The sequence below is a fragment of the Staurois parvus genome, unplaced genomic scaffold (genome assembly GCF_062004578.1).
Source record: "Staurois parvus isolate SC_StPar_1 unplaced genomic scaffold, SC_StPar_1.0 ptg000694l, whole genome shotgun sequence".
In the NCBI taxonomy this organism is placed as follows: domain Eukaryota; kingdom Metazoa; phylum Chordata; class Amphibia; order Anura; family Ranidae; genus Staurois; species Staurois parvus.
In genome coordinates this window covers 6,832,492-6,849,362 of record NW_028318490.1, presented here as the reverse complement: position 1 = coordinate 6,849,362, position 16,871 = coordinate 6,832,492, and the positions used below count along the sequence as shown (strand labels likewise).

At 42.1% G+C, this 16,871-nt stretch overlaps 1 protein-coding gene across 1 annotated transcript; it reads left to right on the top strand.

The window, feature by feature from the left end:
- The first annotated feature begins 2 nt into the window (after nt 1–2).
- Nucleotides 3–16,409, top strand: CUNH11orf98 (chromosome unknown C11orf98 homolog). Its single transcript, XM_089652887.1, has 4 exons — nt 3–150; nt 8,294–8,418; nt 10,945–11,042; nt 15,562–16,409. Exons 1-4 carry the CDS (start codon nt 115–117, stop codon nt 15,708–15,710), a joined length of 408 nt encoding a protein of 135 aa, XP_089509013.1. The 5' UTR covers nt 3–114; the 3' UTR covers nt 15,711–16,409.
- The last annotated feature ends 462 nt before the right edge of the window (nt 16,410–16,871 follow it).

Genomic DNA, 16,871 nt, shown 5'->3' with positions numbered 1-16,871 from the left:
CCAATGCTTTTATAGGGCAGGCTAGTTACGCCCTTTCCTGCCAGAAGATGAGAACGAGGCTTGGAACGCAATGAGGCGGAAGTGTTGCTGCTGGGGAGTACATGAGAGAACAGCATGGCTCCAGGAGGAAAAATCAACCGACCAAAGACGGTACTGGGGATCACTGGGGGTCCTTCATATGGAGGGGGAAGGTGACATGTTTACTAAGGGCAGTGATGTACATGTACTCTGCATTACTTAGTAACAACCGCAGAGGTTCTGGGATTGTGGAATGACTTCGTATTTCTGCCATTAGGATCACTCACCACACACAATACAATCTCCTGCAGATCTAACAACAACTAAGTAGTGTGAGGGGCTGTCTGGATACTGACTGATTGGATAGTTTAGGTAGGTTCTTGTCACATAGTTTTCGTGAATCTAAAGTTGATTGTTCAAAGATTGTATGGTCAGGTTGTATGGTGTATGGCAGAATTTCTCAACCTTTTTTCAGTCAAGGCACCCTTAAAAATTACTGACAGCCGCGAGGCACTCTTTAAAATTATGGAAAGTCTTGAGGCACCCCATTCTAACTGTAAAAAGTTTTATATATACCTAGATTGTAAGTTCGAAAGAGCAGGGCCCTCAATCCCCTCATGTTTTGCATTGCATTGATATTCTTCTGTCACATGTTCTGTCCCCCTTTGTAATGTACAGCGCTGAGCGAACTATTGGCGCTTTATAAATACTGTATAATAATAATATAATCAACAACATCCACACATGTAGGACACCCAACATTAGAGGTGATTTATTCTTCCAAAGCAAATACACGTTTGCACACTGCTACTGACTAGTATACCAATGTTTCTCTTCTCCCTCCAGTTTTTCTCCATCACGGAGCAAATGTGACCCCAGCACTGATGGAGAGGGGCAAGGGAGGGAAAAACTAGTATGCTGTGCAGGCAGCTGACATCCTCCTTATCAACTGATGATGTCATTGGTTGTCAGGATGCCGGTGCTAGAAGGTCGTAATGGTGCAAAATGAACACCTGTGGCTTTGTGTAACTAAAGGCTGGCTTGATCTACCTGCTGGCTTGTATACAAGTTTTGGGCAATTTTTAGACATTTTGCCAAGGCACCCCTGAAGAAACCCCTGAGCACCCTTGTTGAGAGGCTGGTGTATGGTGACCCTAAAATGCAGGATCCACGTAACCACTTGCTTCCCAAGCCTATTCTGACACTTCTCTCCTACGTCTAAAAATCATCATCAAAACCCCAACACATTTTATATGTTTTTTTTTTTCTTCTAAGCAGAGGCCCTAGAAAATAAAATGGTGAGTGTTGCAATATTTTGTCACTCAGTATTTGCGCACCAGTTTTTTTAAACACAATTTTTTTGAAAACAAAAAACAACTAAGGTACCTAAAAAATCTCTATAGATGACAATTTAACCACTCACCTACAGGGCACTTATACCCCCTTCCTGCCCAGGCCAATTTCCAGCTTTCAGCGCTGTTCCACTTTGAATGACAATTGCGCGGTCATGCAACACTGTACCCATATGACATTTTTATATTTTTTTTGTGACAGAGCTTTATTTTTGGGGTATTTAATCACCTCTGGGTTTTTTTATTTTTTCTTAAACAAACCAAAAACCACTGAAAATTGTGAAAAAAAAAAAAAAGTTTTTTCTTAGTTTTTATTATAAAATTTTGAGAATAAGTGATTTTTCTCCTTCACTGATGTGCGCTAATGAGGCTGCAGTGATGGCCACTGATGGCCACTGATAGGTGGCACTGATAAGAAGGCACTGGTAGGTGGCACTGATGGGTATTGACATGCATCACTGATGGGCACTGAAAGGCAGAACTGATATATGGCACTGATAGGCAGCACTGATGCGCACTGATAGGCGGCATGGACTGGCACTGATTGGCAGCACTGATAGGTGGCACTGACTGGCACTAATGGATGAGACTGAAAGACAGCTCAGATGGGCACTTATATGTGGCATTGATGTGCACTGGTAGGCACTGATATGTGGCACTGATGGGCAGGTGGCATGGGTGAGCCCTGACACAAGGCACTGATGGACACTGACAGGTGGCACTGCTGGGGCTACACAGATCATCAGTGCTTTGATGATCTGTGTACATGTCCCCTCCGAGGAATGCCGATTACCAGCTCTCCTCTCCTCTTGAGCTGTCAGCGTGACAGCTCGTGGGGAGAGAAATGCCGATAACCGGCATTTCCCTGTTTACATGTGATGAGCTGTGATTGGACACAGCTGATCACATGACCGAGCCTACATCTTCGGCTCTTTCAGTGGATCGGTGATCCGCTGTGTCCGAGGGACACAGTGCACCGCCGATCGCCGCACTGCGCACTCCGGGAGCCGCACATGCGCAGTTAGAATGGGAGGACATCATATGACGTCCTCCCAGAACGAGAGAACCACCTTGCACCCATCATTATACTATATGGCAGACGGGAGCCGGTTAAACATCTTTACAGGTTACCTGTTTAGAGATACACAAGGGGTCTGAGGCTAGAATTATTGCTCTCGCTCTGACATTCACCATGATACCTCACGTGTGGTGTGTTGAAGTGTGCATTCAAGCACGGGAGCTCTATAAATAAAATAAAATAAAAAATGTATTTTTATATTGTCTCTTTAACCATTTCCATACAGGGCACTTTTACCCCCTTCCTGCCCAGGCCATTTTTCAGGTTTCACACCAGATGCAGTCCACTGCTTTTATATCCTGCATCAAAAATGCATGAATTGTGTTTTCCATGTATTCTAATAGCCCTAGTTCACACTAGTGCCGGCAGTTCCAGTCAGTTTCTGGTGCAGAAAAAAAAGTAGAACAAGCTGTATTTTCTCTGCACAGAACTGCGATGGAAAACCGCAAAATGAATCAAAAACGCACCGGAACAGAGTGTGGTGTTAACTGTAAGCAAAAACGCATCCGGAGTGTGTTTTTGTGGTAAACTGGGCCTTAAAGCAGAGTTGAGCTTTGCAAATTTTTTTTTTTTAAATAGTCTCCCAACAGGTGTTAGTCTTAAATCGGAATTCCAGCTGGAAAAAAAAATAAAGTCAGCTGCTACAAAAACTGTAGTTGTCGACTTTTAAAATACAGCCACTTACCTGTCCCTCAGTCCAGTGGTGTCCTCACCACAGCTGGTTTCACCGGCCATCTTCTCTCCCTGGTGCCGGCATCTTTAGTGTGGGCACCTGGCTGTGGCAGCTTGCGGTTTCACAATGCGCGAGAAGCGCTGTGCATTGTGAATGGCCCCGTAGTATTCTGGGAGCTGTCATGTGTCCCAGAAAACTACGGGGAGGGAGGGGGTGGAGGACAACTTCCGCTTCTGATCGCCAAGGCAATCGCAGCGGAAGTGGGAGTGGTACCTGTCAAATTCGGGTACCCGCTCCCCAAAGGTGCCAATCCTTAATGGGGAGCGAAGGACAAAGCATTAAGCGGAACTTCCCCTTTTGGGTGGCGCTCCCCTTTAATGTACTCTTATGCACCATGTATTAGCATGTTATGAGGTTGATTTATGGAGAGTGCAAAATCTGGTGCAGCTCTGCATAGAAAGCAATCAGCTTCCAGGTTTTTGGTCAAAGCTTAATTGAACAAGTTGAAGTCAGAAGCTGATTGGCTACCATGCACCGCTGCCCCAATTTTAGTAAATCAACTCCTTTGGCAGACTTACCTGCCAAATGATCCTCTTCAGTGCTGCACTGTCAGTTCTACCGCTGGTTCTTTCATCTTCTTCCAATATTCTTTCCAGGTTTAGACTCCTCGGAGGCCTTATTTGTCAGGCTGCGATGACATACAGTGGGTAAAGAAAATAGTCACTCCCTTTAAAATATTCACATTTTGTTGCTTCGCAACCTGAAATGAAGACAAACTGTTTTTTGTTTTATCCAGCTGTATTTACAACTTTATAACATCCAACTGAACGATATAACACCATAATGTCAGAAAATAAAAATAAAAAACAGGATCACAGAGTTTGAAAAAGGATCACCCCCTCATAAAAATTACTTGTAAACTCAATCAGGTGTAGTTAATCACCTTGCAATGGCATACAAAGCAATTTGACTGTCAACTAAGATCAGCTGTGGACATTTTGAATAGCTCAGCATGAAAAGAGCTTTCCTGGAGTATTTCAGTCCCGGTAGTGTAAATGAAGCAAACAATCAACTAGGGGTGGCAGGGCACTGTCAGAAGATTTCCAAGATAAAGTTGTGGACAGGCACAAATCAGGAGATGGAAACAAAATAATTTCAAAGACTTTATCAATGTGTAGAAGCACAGTGAAGTCTATTATTAAGAAGTGGAAGGTGTTTGGTACAACACAGACCCTCTGTGGATCAGGACGTCATTCCAGACTGGATGAGAGAGTCAGGTGAAAATTGGTCAGAGAGGCTACCAAGAGGCTTGCAGCAACTCTTAAGCAGTTGCAGGAATTTATGACAAAGAGTGGTCATTGTGTGCATGCAACAACAAGATCACACATTCTCCATAAATGCAACTTGTATAGGAGGGTTGCAAGAAAAAAGCCACTCCTCAAGAAAAGCCACATGCAGTCATGACTGAGCTTTACCAAAGTGCACCTTGAAGATTCTGAGGCCACATGGAAGGTGTTCTGGTCAGATGAGACTAAAATTGAATTATTTGGCCTCAATTCTAAATGATATGTCTGATGGAAATCTAATACCATCCAAATAACACTATTCCTACAGTAAAGCATGGAGGTGGTAACATCCTGTCATGGGAGTTTCTCTGCAGCAGGGACTGGAGCACTTGTAAGGATAGAAGGAAAAATGAATGGAGCAAAATGCCATCAAATTCAAGAGGAAAATCTGCTGCCCTCTGCCAGAAAGATGTCAATGGGAATAAGGTTTACCTTCTAACATGGCAATGACCCAAAGCACACAGTAAAAATGAGCACACAATGGTTGGAGGAGAAAGAGGTGAGTGTCCTTGCATGGCCTAGTCATGGCCCAGACTTAACCCCCATTGAAAATCTGTGGAATGACTTGAAGACTGCAGTCCACAAACGGTCACCATCAAGTTTAACTGAAATTCAGTTCTGCAAAGAAGAGTGGGTAAATATTGCAAAGTTAGTAGATACACTATATTGCCAAAAGTATTGGGACACCCCTCCAAATCATTTGATTCAGGTGTTCCAATCACCTCTACAGCCACACGTATATAAAATCAAGCACCTAGGCATGCAGATTGCTTCTACAAATATTTGTGAAAGAATGGATTGCTCTCAGAAGCTCAGTGAATTCAAGCGTGGTACCGTGATAGGTTGTCACCTGTGCAATAAGTCCATCTGTGAAATTTCCTTGCTACTAAATATTCCACGGTCAACTGTTAGTGGTATGATAACAAAATGGAAGCAACTGGGAACCACAGCAACTCACCCACGAAGTGGTAGGCCACGTAAAATGAGAGAGCACAGTGTGCAGAAGTCGCCAACTGTCTGCAGGGTCAATAGCTAAAGACCTCCTAACTTCGTGTGGCCTTCAGATTAGCACAACAACAGTTTGTAGAGAGCTTTGTGGAATGGGTTTCCATGGCGGAGCAGCTGCATCCAAGCCTTACATCACCAAGTGCAATGCAAAGCATCGCATGCAATGGTGTAAAACACTGCCACTGGACTCTAGAGCAGTGTAGATGTGTTCTCTAGTGTAACGAATCGTGCTTCTCTGTCTGGGTTTGGGGGTTGCCAGGAGAACAGTACTTCCATGACTGCATTGTGCCAAGTGTAACACTTGGTGGAGGGGGGATTATGGCATGGGTTGTTTTTCAGGGGTTGGGCTTGGCCCCCTAGTTCCAGTGAACGGAACTCTTAAGACGTCAGCATACCAAGACATTTTGTACAATTTCGTGCTTCCAACTTTGTGGGAACAGTTTTCGGATGGCCCTTCCTGTTCCAACATGACTGAGCACCAGTTCACAAAGCAAGGTCCATAAAGACCTGGTTGAGCGAGTTTGGGGTGGAGCAACTTGACTGGCCTGCACAAAGTCCTGGTCTCAATCTGTTAGAACACCATTGGAATGAATTAGAGCGCAGACTGTGAGCCAGGCCTTCTTGTCCGACAACAGTGCCTGACCTCACAAATGTGCTTCTGGAAGAATGGCCCAACATCCCCATAGACACACTTCTAATCCTTGTGGACAGCCTTCCCAGAATAGTTGAAGCTGTTATATCTGCAAAGATGGGCCAACTCAATATTGAACCCTACGGACTAAGACTGTGATGCCATTAAAGTTCATGTGCGTGTAAAGGCAGGCGTCCCAATACTTTTGGTAATATAGTGTACATATCCCAACAAACAAAAGGCTGTAATAAAAGCAAAAGGTAGTTCAACAAAATACTGACACAAGGAGTTGATCCTTTTTTCAACTTGGTGATTCAGTTTTTGATTTTTTTTTTTTTTTTTTTTTTTATGACATATTGCTGTTATATCTTTCGCTTGGATGTTATAAGTTGCACTGGATGAAACAAAGACTGTGTCTGTCTTCATGTCAGGCTGCAAAGCAACAAAATATGATTATTTTAAATGGGGTGATTCTTTTCTATACCCACTGTATCTCCCTTCCCTGCACACGGCATAAATGCACGCTGTGCTGTGCATGTACAACTCGGTGTACTTTATCGTTGACAGACAGACATGGCATTTATGACAAACAACATCAATAGAGTCTCTTCTGTCATAAAAATCCTTCCTGACAGCATTTATTTATTTTTGTAGTTTAATTCCACTTTAAGTAGAACTCCATTTAAAGCAGACTTGAAATAAAAATGTAAGTTTTAGATTTCCTTTACTGCAGCCATACTAAAAAAAACGCTTTAGCCTGCTGGTTTTCTGAAGTGGTCATCTTCTGGGTCTCAGGAGCTACCGTGTCACCATCTCTCTTGCTTCCTTGCTGAAGTGCCAAGCACAGCTAACCAAAATAGTAAACACTGAATGAATCAATTTAATTCAGTAAAAATGGTTTCTTATACCAGTGAAATTCACTGGTATAAGCAATCATAATGTGTAAAAAAAAAAATAAAATAAAATCCTGATCACTTCTCCAGAGTTACTATGGTAGCATATTTCTCAGGTCATAGTGTGCTAACAAATCGTAAAAGAAAATGTATTTTAAAAAAAAATTGAAATTGAAAAAAACTATTTAAACCCAAAAAAATGTATCAGAATACAGTTTGGCCTAAATTTTTTAAGAAAGATTACTTTTTTGCTAAACTTTATAACAGAAACAAAGCAAGACATGTTTTGTATTTTTTCCCAATTTTCAGTCTTTTTTTTTTTTGTTAATTTAGCAAATAATAAAAACCCCAGTGGTAATTAAATACCACCAAAAGAAAGCTCTATTTGTGTGAAAAAAACTATAGAAATTTAATATGGGTACAGTTTTGCATGATTGCACAATTGTCGTTCAATGTGCAACAGTGCTGAAAACTGAAAATTGGCCTGGCCAGGAAGGCGGTGAAAGTACACAGTATTGGAGTGATTACAAGTTTGAGCTTTGATCACCAGCTTTTTGCCATTATACCTAGCTGTAAATGTAAAGAAAAAATGCAAACACATACACTACATTTTCTGATTGATTTTTTTTTTTACTTGTAGTACTTCTATAAGGCTAGGTTCACATATGTGCGGGTGGTGCCACTGCGGATCAGCACGAAAATCCGTGCAGCCGCACCACCAGCACGGAGGAATGCGGACTCGCATTCCTATTCTATTGGCACGTTGCCCGCACTGGAAAACGCAACCGTACTGGGAACCGAGCTTCCCATGCGGGCTGCGTTTTCAGAAGAAGTGCAGGGACTTCCCTGCTTGTCAGGGGGCACGGGAGCCCATTCAAATGAATGGGCTCTCATGCCCGCGCAAAATGCAGCCCGCATGGCCACATATATGTGAACCAGGGCTAAAATTAGAGAAAGCAAACTAATATTCTACAGTTAAATGTTTATGAGGCATGCACATTCATATAGTAAAGAAAGATGCCAACATGACAAAATTAACACATGTAAATCCAACATTTCATATTCCTGCTATGTGCCTGCTGTACCATGTGTAACCCAAGATAAGAACTAGGAGGTCTCTTTTGTCTGAGGGATTTGAGACAAAATCAGGTTTTTGCAGTTATTGTACAGAAAGAATAAAATGCTTCCAACTGTAAATTTAACAGACCAAAAAAGAAGCAAATAAGAGAAGGGTGTCATTATCACATTTTACATACTGTATATTTGATGGTTCTCCTTTGGTGTGTTTCTGCAGGACTTGCAAAAAAATCTGCTAAAACAGCGACGCCTGATTAGACGTGAGAAGCGGAGGAAACACAAGATAGTTGGAGCTATAGTCGACAAGGAACTAATAACTGTTCATCACCTCAGGAAGAGAAGGTATAGTTTCTAAACCACTAAATCAGGTGTTTTTGCATCCACGTATCGCTGGGGTTTTTTTTTTTTTTTTTTTCCATACACATTGAACAGTTCGATCCCAAAACTGCTTCTCACAAGAGTATGTGTACTAGGTGTACAAAATATCTGATAAGTGCTCTTCGCTGTAGGTAAAAGGACTAAAGCATGTTATTAATATTATATACTTTATTATGTTCAGAAATAGAAAAAAAATGGTAAATACGACACTTTGCATCTATTTCTTTAAATCAGATTTTATTTTAGAGGCTTTTTTATAATGTTTGCAGAGCACCATGCTACCGCACAAGGTAAACAGAGAGCTCAATATATACACATTTTCCTCCAAATCTACTGGCAAGGAAAAGGCCAGTAGATTGGTTTTCAGCCAATACTGGGGCAAAAAATTGCCATATTAAAAGATAAATGTATTTTCAATTAACCTAACGCTTTATGATCACTATTACCCTTCAACAAAAGCCTAGACAGGATGAGCTGGCCGCAAAAATTAAACTTGGCCCCCAGCATACTGTTTTCAGTGAACATAGCAGAGGTGTGAATTGACCTGGTAGGAGACAAAGCATACTGTCTTATCTTGGAGTGAGACTGTACTGGAATAGCTTCCCAGAATTCAGCTTTAAAACCAACCTCTATCCCGCCCCTACTTTCTTTAGAACACCCCCTTCACTCTTTATTTTTTAAAACATTATATATACACACACTTTTTTTTTTTTTTCTCTAAGGGTCTTTTATCTACTCGCATGAGGTTACGGGTTCTTTTCCTCTGCTGATAGACAAGTCCTCCTGCAGAAAATAGCACGAAATAATGATGTTGCACCTTTCCCTGCAGCAGTTTCCTATGAGCCCAGGGCAGCTTGATGACACATCCCTAGGTGATGGGTCCTTCATGACCTGGGTTCACAAAATGGGTTGAATGACTCCAAACATTCATCCCGGAAGAGATGCAGCACTGGATCACAGGTTGTTGAGCTTGTAGGGGCAATGCAAATTAGGTATTGTCACACATGCTAAAGTGGGAGCAATATTTCTAGAACTGTCATTCACAGTTAACTTTAAATGATGTCCTGTAAAGGCTGTTAAAGCTGTGGACAGTTGTGGGTTTGTTTGCTTTTTTTTTGGGAATTGGAAATTATATTGTTTGAGTTCATTAAAAGTAATTTGAGTGTGTTTGTTTTTTTACTATAAATGTAGATTTGATCAGCAGTAGCACAAATATAGTATGAAATTTTAAAAAATACTACCGCCATTTGATTCTGCAGGCTCTCTGCTTTCAGGAAAATGTAAAAATAAATAAAGTTTTGGGATTTTAAAGCGGAACTATACTCCCCTTGGCTCCAGCAGTGCAGCGTCCCTGAGCTCCCCACCTGGCCACTGACCTCTTCTGGGGGGGGGGGGGGGGAATGATGTCACTCCTGTGCATGCGCGGGAGTTCAGTCAGGTTCAGCATTGGCGCATTTGTACAGTAAGCTGCGCAGCTCACTGTACAAGGGTGCACCTGCAGGTGAGTAACTTTAAAAGAGAAGTAGGGGTTTGGATTTTTTCCCCAATTATACTTACCTAGGTGGATGCAGCATCGGTCTGGTCTAAATGTGAGAACTCAGTGATCACATGACTGCTAATCAATGCGTTCTCACAGCTGCTCTGAGGTGAGTGGTGACTGTCAGTCTGCTCTGCCTGCGGCCCGTGCTCACTAGAGCACTGAGCTGTGGAGGGGGAGGGAGCGGCTGGCTCAGGCTATCAGAGGATCGCCAGGGGCCGCTCCAGACTCTGGGGTGGATCCCAACTTTAAAGTCAGGATCTTTCCCCAGCCTGGACTGGCTGAGTGACAGTGTCAGCCGTCAGCTGAAAGCAGTTCACAGGAGTGCAGAACGAACTTCACTCCTGTGATCCACAGGAGGAGTACAGCCAAAGGAGCTTTGGCTGTACTTCTCTTTTTAATGCAGGCAAAGCATGTCTCATCTGCATTAAAATTCCTGCCTGTTTGCCCTTTTATTAATTCTGGACTAAAGTTCCACTTTGTGTGTTTTTCATGTTTAAAAAAACTCCAGTTAAGGGATCCTCTAATTAGAGAAACATAGTGGCTACTACTATTGACTCTTCTCCTGAAAATGCTGGTTGCCTGGCTGTCATGCAGATCCCTTTGAATACATGTATTAAATTTTAGTAAACACGAGTTTGGTGTGTAACCTGATAACCGTATTTATTAATTTATTTCAGGTATTTATATAGCGCCGTCAATTTTCGCAGGGCTTTATACATATATATATATATTGTACATTCACATCATATTTGGCTAGTTTTGATGAATTGTATGCTATAGACACAACTACATGTTGGCTTTCCTGCAGTACAAGGTTAGCCTGCATAAATATGTTATAAAAATGGCCCTTGAACTTTGTTAGTGTTTTGTGCTATTTTGTCAAAATTCTTTTAATATTGTACAGCATGGCTCACTCTGTGTGTTCTATTGTTTTTTTTTTTTTATTCTAGTTCCAGTGCAAGAGCAAATATCACACTGTCCGGGAAGAAGAAAAGAAAATTAGTGAAGCAACTTCAGCATCTTCAAAAGGCAAAAGAGCAAATGGATGGTACTGTTGAGGATTTTTATCCACACAACGATTATATTTATGTTTAATGAGAGAGTATAGGGTATTTGTAATGAGTGCATATTTTGAGAGGTGACCAATCCTGTGTCATCACATACAATGCAAGACTTCAGGCCACATCATTAGGGTGGTAAGTGGCCACTGATCCTGCATTGTACACAGTGAGAGAGAGGGACAATAAGACCAGCAAAAGAGCATATTTAGAAGACCATTCAACACAACTAGACCCAGCATAAAAGAAGACTGTTATGTGGTAGGGCTAGCCAAACAGTCCTTGATTTCTCTTGTTCAGCCTTTCACAATGTGGATGGAGGAATCTCCCTGTCGGCTGTTTTATTTAGAAAGCCGCAACACCTGAGTCAGAATACCCAATCTGTGACTGCGTTTGATTGTATGTAGTCACTGATTGGCTGACTATTTTTCACCGGGCCTCTGTTTTTTTGTTTGTTTTTTTTGTTTTTTTTTTTGTTTAAAGTTTGTCCAGCCTGGCAGCGCTGGCATGGCCATTTGATCATTTCAATCTCAAGCAGATTCAGCAGGAATCGCCAGAAATTTTGAGCAGTCTATTACTCTGTTGTCTCAATCTTTGGAAAAATTAGCATTATATTGTTCATAAACTGGGAAGGGAGGACAATAGTTTAAACCATTATATCACTGCCTGGAGTTAGACTTTACTTTCTATTATGGAACTAGGAACCTGCACTGGCAGCACTTGTCCAACACACATGCTTGGAAACCATTTCCATTAATTCGAGATCACATGATGACTGTGACAGTTACAATTACATGGGTTTGTTAGGGGCCTCTACTGCAGTCATACAATACATATGGCCAGATCCATCCAATTCCTTGAGAATAGTGACACAGAGGCTCTAAGCGCTTCTGTACCTACCCCTGCAGAGTCTGTCTGATCTCCATGCAGATAAAGAATAGGCTGTGCCACCAGTTGGAGAGACTATCTCTAACTCAAACTCAGTCTCCTTCTGAGGAGATTGTTTTTGATGTCTTCTGCCATTACCTCAGACGTACCAGTGACCTTTTTGTCCCTTATTGATGCAGTAGTTACTACTCTGCATCTTGAGGATCAGCCTTCTGTGTCCTTTCTTTGATCTTTTAGAGCCCCTATGGTTGCAAACACCTTTTCATTACACCTGATATTTATTCTATGCAGACTGGAAGAAACCTGAAGGGTCCTGGATCCTACCTTAGCTTGTGTTGGAACTGAGAACCCCATTGAGAGGGAATTTTGTTAAACAATGGCCTATACCCGCTGTAGAATGGCCCTTGATCCACCCTAGCAGAAAAATTACCAGACCAGTAGAGAACGTGCTTTCCTTTTAAGGATTCTGCTGACCAGTTGGAATCCCTCCTTGACACTCAGTTTCACTGATGGGTGTTACCATTCACCCTACTATGGATGTGACATTATCTGCTCTGTGCAGTGGTTTTGCAGAGAGCAGCCTGGATCCTCCTCTTCTCGGGTCCCCTGCTGGCGCTCTTGGCCCCTCCCTCCTGTTTGGGTGTCCCCATAGCAAACAGCTTCCTATGGGGACACCCGAGCAGGCACTTTCTCAAGCCGGGGCTCTGCATGTCCATTCACACACTGAGCTGTGGCTCGGCCCCGCCCCTTTCCACCCCTGATTGGCTCACTGGGTGTGATAGACTCAGTCAATCAGGAGTGTGAGTCCTTGGAGAACTGAGGCTCTCGTGGACATCGCTGAATCAAAGGAAGGCTCAGGTAAGTATTAGGGAGGGGCTTGGGGGACAGCTACACAGAATTTTTTTTTTTTTTACCTTCATGCAGAGAATGAGACTTTAGAACCACTTTAAGAGGTCAAGAGATCTCTCAAACACTGTGGTAGACTGCTTATTCTTAGTAGAGTAGATGTCAGTTGTGGTAGCTTAATAGAAGCAACTAAACTTGTACCTCATATGGGAAACTTGTCTATTGAACTGCTCAGAGCACTCTGGTTACAGTGCTGGGAAGCAGATGCTTTATCCAAGGAGCACCTGACTCTGGGTCTATGAGGGATGCTGTTTTTTGGAGCTACCCTTGTCATCATGGATGTCATGAGAGGCCAAAGCATTCTCATGCCTCAGTGTAAAAAGCCCAAAGAAAAGTTTACTGATTCCCTTCATTTGCTTCCAGAGCAGTTGTATCAAAGCCATTCTCAGACAGGTTGCAAGGCTGGAAGCAACAAACCTGCTAAAACCTTGGAGAAACCTTAAGCATGAAAGGTGTGCCCCCACTCTGCCAAGTGGAGGGGATGGTTATTAAGCCTTGCAGGGCATGAGTTGGATGCCTTTCAGATGTTTAGGTGTAGAGAGTTTCCCCATTAGGTTCTAAGGCTAATCCTTGGCCTCTGGAACTCTGTTCACCTACTCACCCTCCTACTCCAATGCCACAAAGCAACCTAGAGGCTCTGACCATAGCTCCTGTGTCAGTTCAACCTCTAGGGTTGTGTCCCATCCCGGCAACCGCCCTCTATATGCCTACTAGGCATTATTAACCCCTTCGTGCCGACTTCACACAAATATGCAGCCTCACAGAATTGGGCTTTTTTTCTGTGGGGCCGCATATTTGCGTACCTGTCTTTCTTCTGGGAGCGCACCACACAGCGCGCTCCCAGCAGAAAGACTGGGGTGTCGCTGAGAGCCCTGGGTCCCGTTCTAACGATCAGGACCCGGGACTCCTGATTCTGGGTCACATGATCTCTGTGATAGCTTCTGATAAGCTATCACAGTGATCAGTCACTGTATAGCCCGCCCCCCTTGTTTTTTTTTTCTCTATGAATGGAGGAGAGAGATGCATTGTATCTCTCTAGCTCTTTGCATGGAGGGGAAAATGTTTGTTAAAAAAAGAGATAAACAAATATTAAAAAATAAAGAAAAAATACCTAGATCAATGTTTGACCTAGTTAAGTGCCAGAGTTAGTGTTTGGGTCAGGGTCAAAGGTCAGGACTTTTTTTTTTTTTTTTTTTTTTTTTAGAAATTGGTATCAGTGTATTTTAGGTAAAAAAAAAAAATGCGTACTATTGTTTCTGGGCTGTACTACGGGTACAAACAACAAATAACATACACATATATGGTATTGCTGCGATCGTCAAGAGCTGGAAAATTTATTTTGGGTTGTTCTTTGGTGGTAGGTTATGGTAGTAACAAGAAACACTCAGTAAAAAAAAAAATATTTTTTTAATTTAGCTATTTTGGGCCAGTTTTCCTTTGATAAAAAAAAATCAGGAGATATCCATTACCATTTACCACCAAATGAAAGCCCAAGTTGTCCTGAAAAAAACACGGTATAATCCACCTGAATGTACAAAGTAGTTGTGATGATATGTACGGTTTTACTAACACATGTCAACGTTGCAAAATTCTGCTTAGGCAATACGATTTGTTTTACCCTTAGACGTAAAGGGGTTAAGGATTGCTAAATTTTTATGCTAAAAAGATTGAGTGCTTAAGTGGATATAAAGTGTCATTATGCCTGAAAGATAGGAAAGTACAGGTAAAAAAACACTTACACACACAACAAATAAGCATAGAGTGGGTGTGTACATACAGTATATATTGAATGCTCAGGTTTTGATTGAATTCCTTTCCAGGGATGTTGAATTCCTATCTCCCGACATGCAGTTCCAGGCTTTGGGCAGGTAGTTTTTTTTTTTTTGTTTTTTTTACCTTCAGCCCTGCTGCGGGCAAGCAGCAGGGTTCACCTGTCAGGTGGAAGCATTTGGGCGGCAGTGCTACTGCCCGAATGCTTCCACACAGTGCCAGCCTCTCCACCCCTGTGTGAAGCTCCCCCCTGCCCACTGTCTCCCAGGCTCCGCTTGCCCATCTGCGGGCCTGGGACCGGCTCACTGCCAGCGGCTAGAGGGGAGGGAGAAGAGCGGACACATCCACTCCACTCCCCTTCTTGTCCTGACCCGGAAGTGACGACATTCCCGGTAATTGAGCCCAGGAAAGAATGTAATGCAGTGCGATGTGCACCGCATTACATTCAGGGGAGCAGAGGGGAGACATCCAGGGTCTTTTAGACTTTGGATATCTCAATAAAGAGAACCTGTTGCCAAAAATTCATCATATAGGAGACATTGTCCCCTATGTGATGGAAAAAACAATTAAGTAAAAAAAAAAAAAAATCACCTCCGATTTTACATATGGTTTTGGTTAAAAAAAAATGTTGTCACGAGGGACATGTAGATTGGGACATTGATTTAGTCCCTTGGACAAGTATTTTTTTTTTTTTCTTCAAACATTTTCACACTCCTGCTGTCTAAATGAGTGTTCACAACCCTCCACACCATACAAATAAACATGAGGGTTGTCCCTCCTCTTACTCAATCAGCTGTCTGAATGTTGATAGGAGACTGATTTTAATTTGGCTGTTCATTAGAGTAGTAAAAATTACTAAACGTACGGAATGGTCATAAATTCACCATCTGTTATATTGATCAGATGTGATGGGCTGCCAACAAGTTGTTGTTCTTTCTTCCTTAGTTGAACCTCAATCAAAACCTCAAAAGGCCAATTTGGACATGGAAGTTGGAAGCAGCACCGCAAAAACGAAATCCAAGAAACCTCAGCAGGATGTGGTTATGGAAGAGGTGACCCCGGAGACCAGTAACACAGACAGCGCTCTTGTTTAGCTATTACGTTGATGGAATTTAATCTGGACTTCTGCATATTTGTTTCATGCCATCCTTTTGGAGCACAATAATATTACCACAGGACAAAAATTGTTTTATTTGAAGAAGAATTTTTAACAGAAACTTGTAATAACATAATGGATTCTGCCAATGTTGACCTCTCCTTCTGCAAATACTAACTTTTTGGCTGTTATGTTGACCATTTTGCTTCAGTGTTTTGAATCACTTACCTGGAACAAATATGCAGGTAAGAACATCGGTCTTTCCAAATCTGCATACTTGTTCTGAGTCAATGACTCCTAAAATATTGATAACAATGAGCCACCTGAACATCTGGATAGACAGCATTTCCAGGAGGTCCGTCATAATAGCCCTCTCAGTACAGTTTTGTATATATTCCCATATATGTAGGTCTTCCATCTTCAGTTCATGCTGTCAACAAACAGCTCATTCTCCTATAAGTTCAGGAAGGATTTACTATACACACTAAACTTGACCCAGTGTTATAAATGATACCGATAGACAGAATATGTAATATTTGTCAATAGATATTTTTTTTTTTGCTAATCAGTTTCTGGTGATTATACTGGCTGCAGACAATGTACCTTTTGTTCAAGTGCTGTTCTTATATTTTTCCATAATATGAAGTGCCTTTAGTTTGTTTTATAAAATAAACTGTCACATTGCTTAAATTTTTAATATGTGTGTATATTGCAGTTGTTTTTCTGGATAAAGCTGAAGGACAGTTTTGTATCAACTATTTTTTTTTTTTTATCCATTTGTTATTGGGAAAGATGCAAAGACAGCAGTAAAAGAGAAGGTAATGCTCAACATTAGCAGAGTAAGATACATTTACGGGCTAGGAAAAGTGTTTCACAAATCCTTGTATATCTCCACCAGTGCTCCTCATCAAGGATGCCTAGGAGACATACCTCCCAGGGTGAGAGGTACTGGTATAGACAGTATTGTAGAGAGACTATCAGCAATTTGTTGCCAGTATCTGGCAATCACTGGACATGGCCAAAGTACATGAGCAAAAACTACCCTAGGACATTTACACCTAGTACAGTTTATGGCAGGCCTTGAAATTTCCACTCGCCTGCTCGCTAATGGCGAGTGGAAATTATGGTGGGGGCGAGTGTGTCCCCCAGGGCCGTCTTG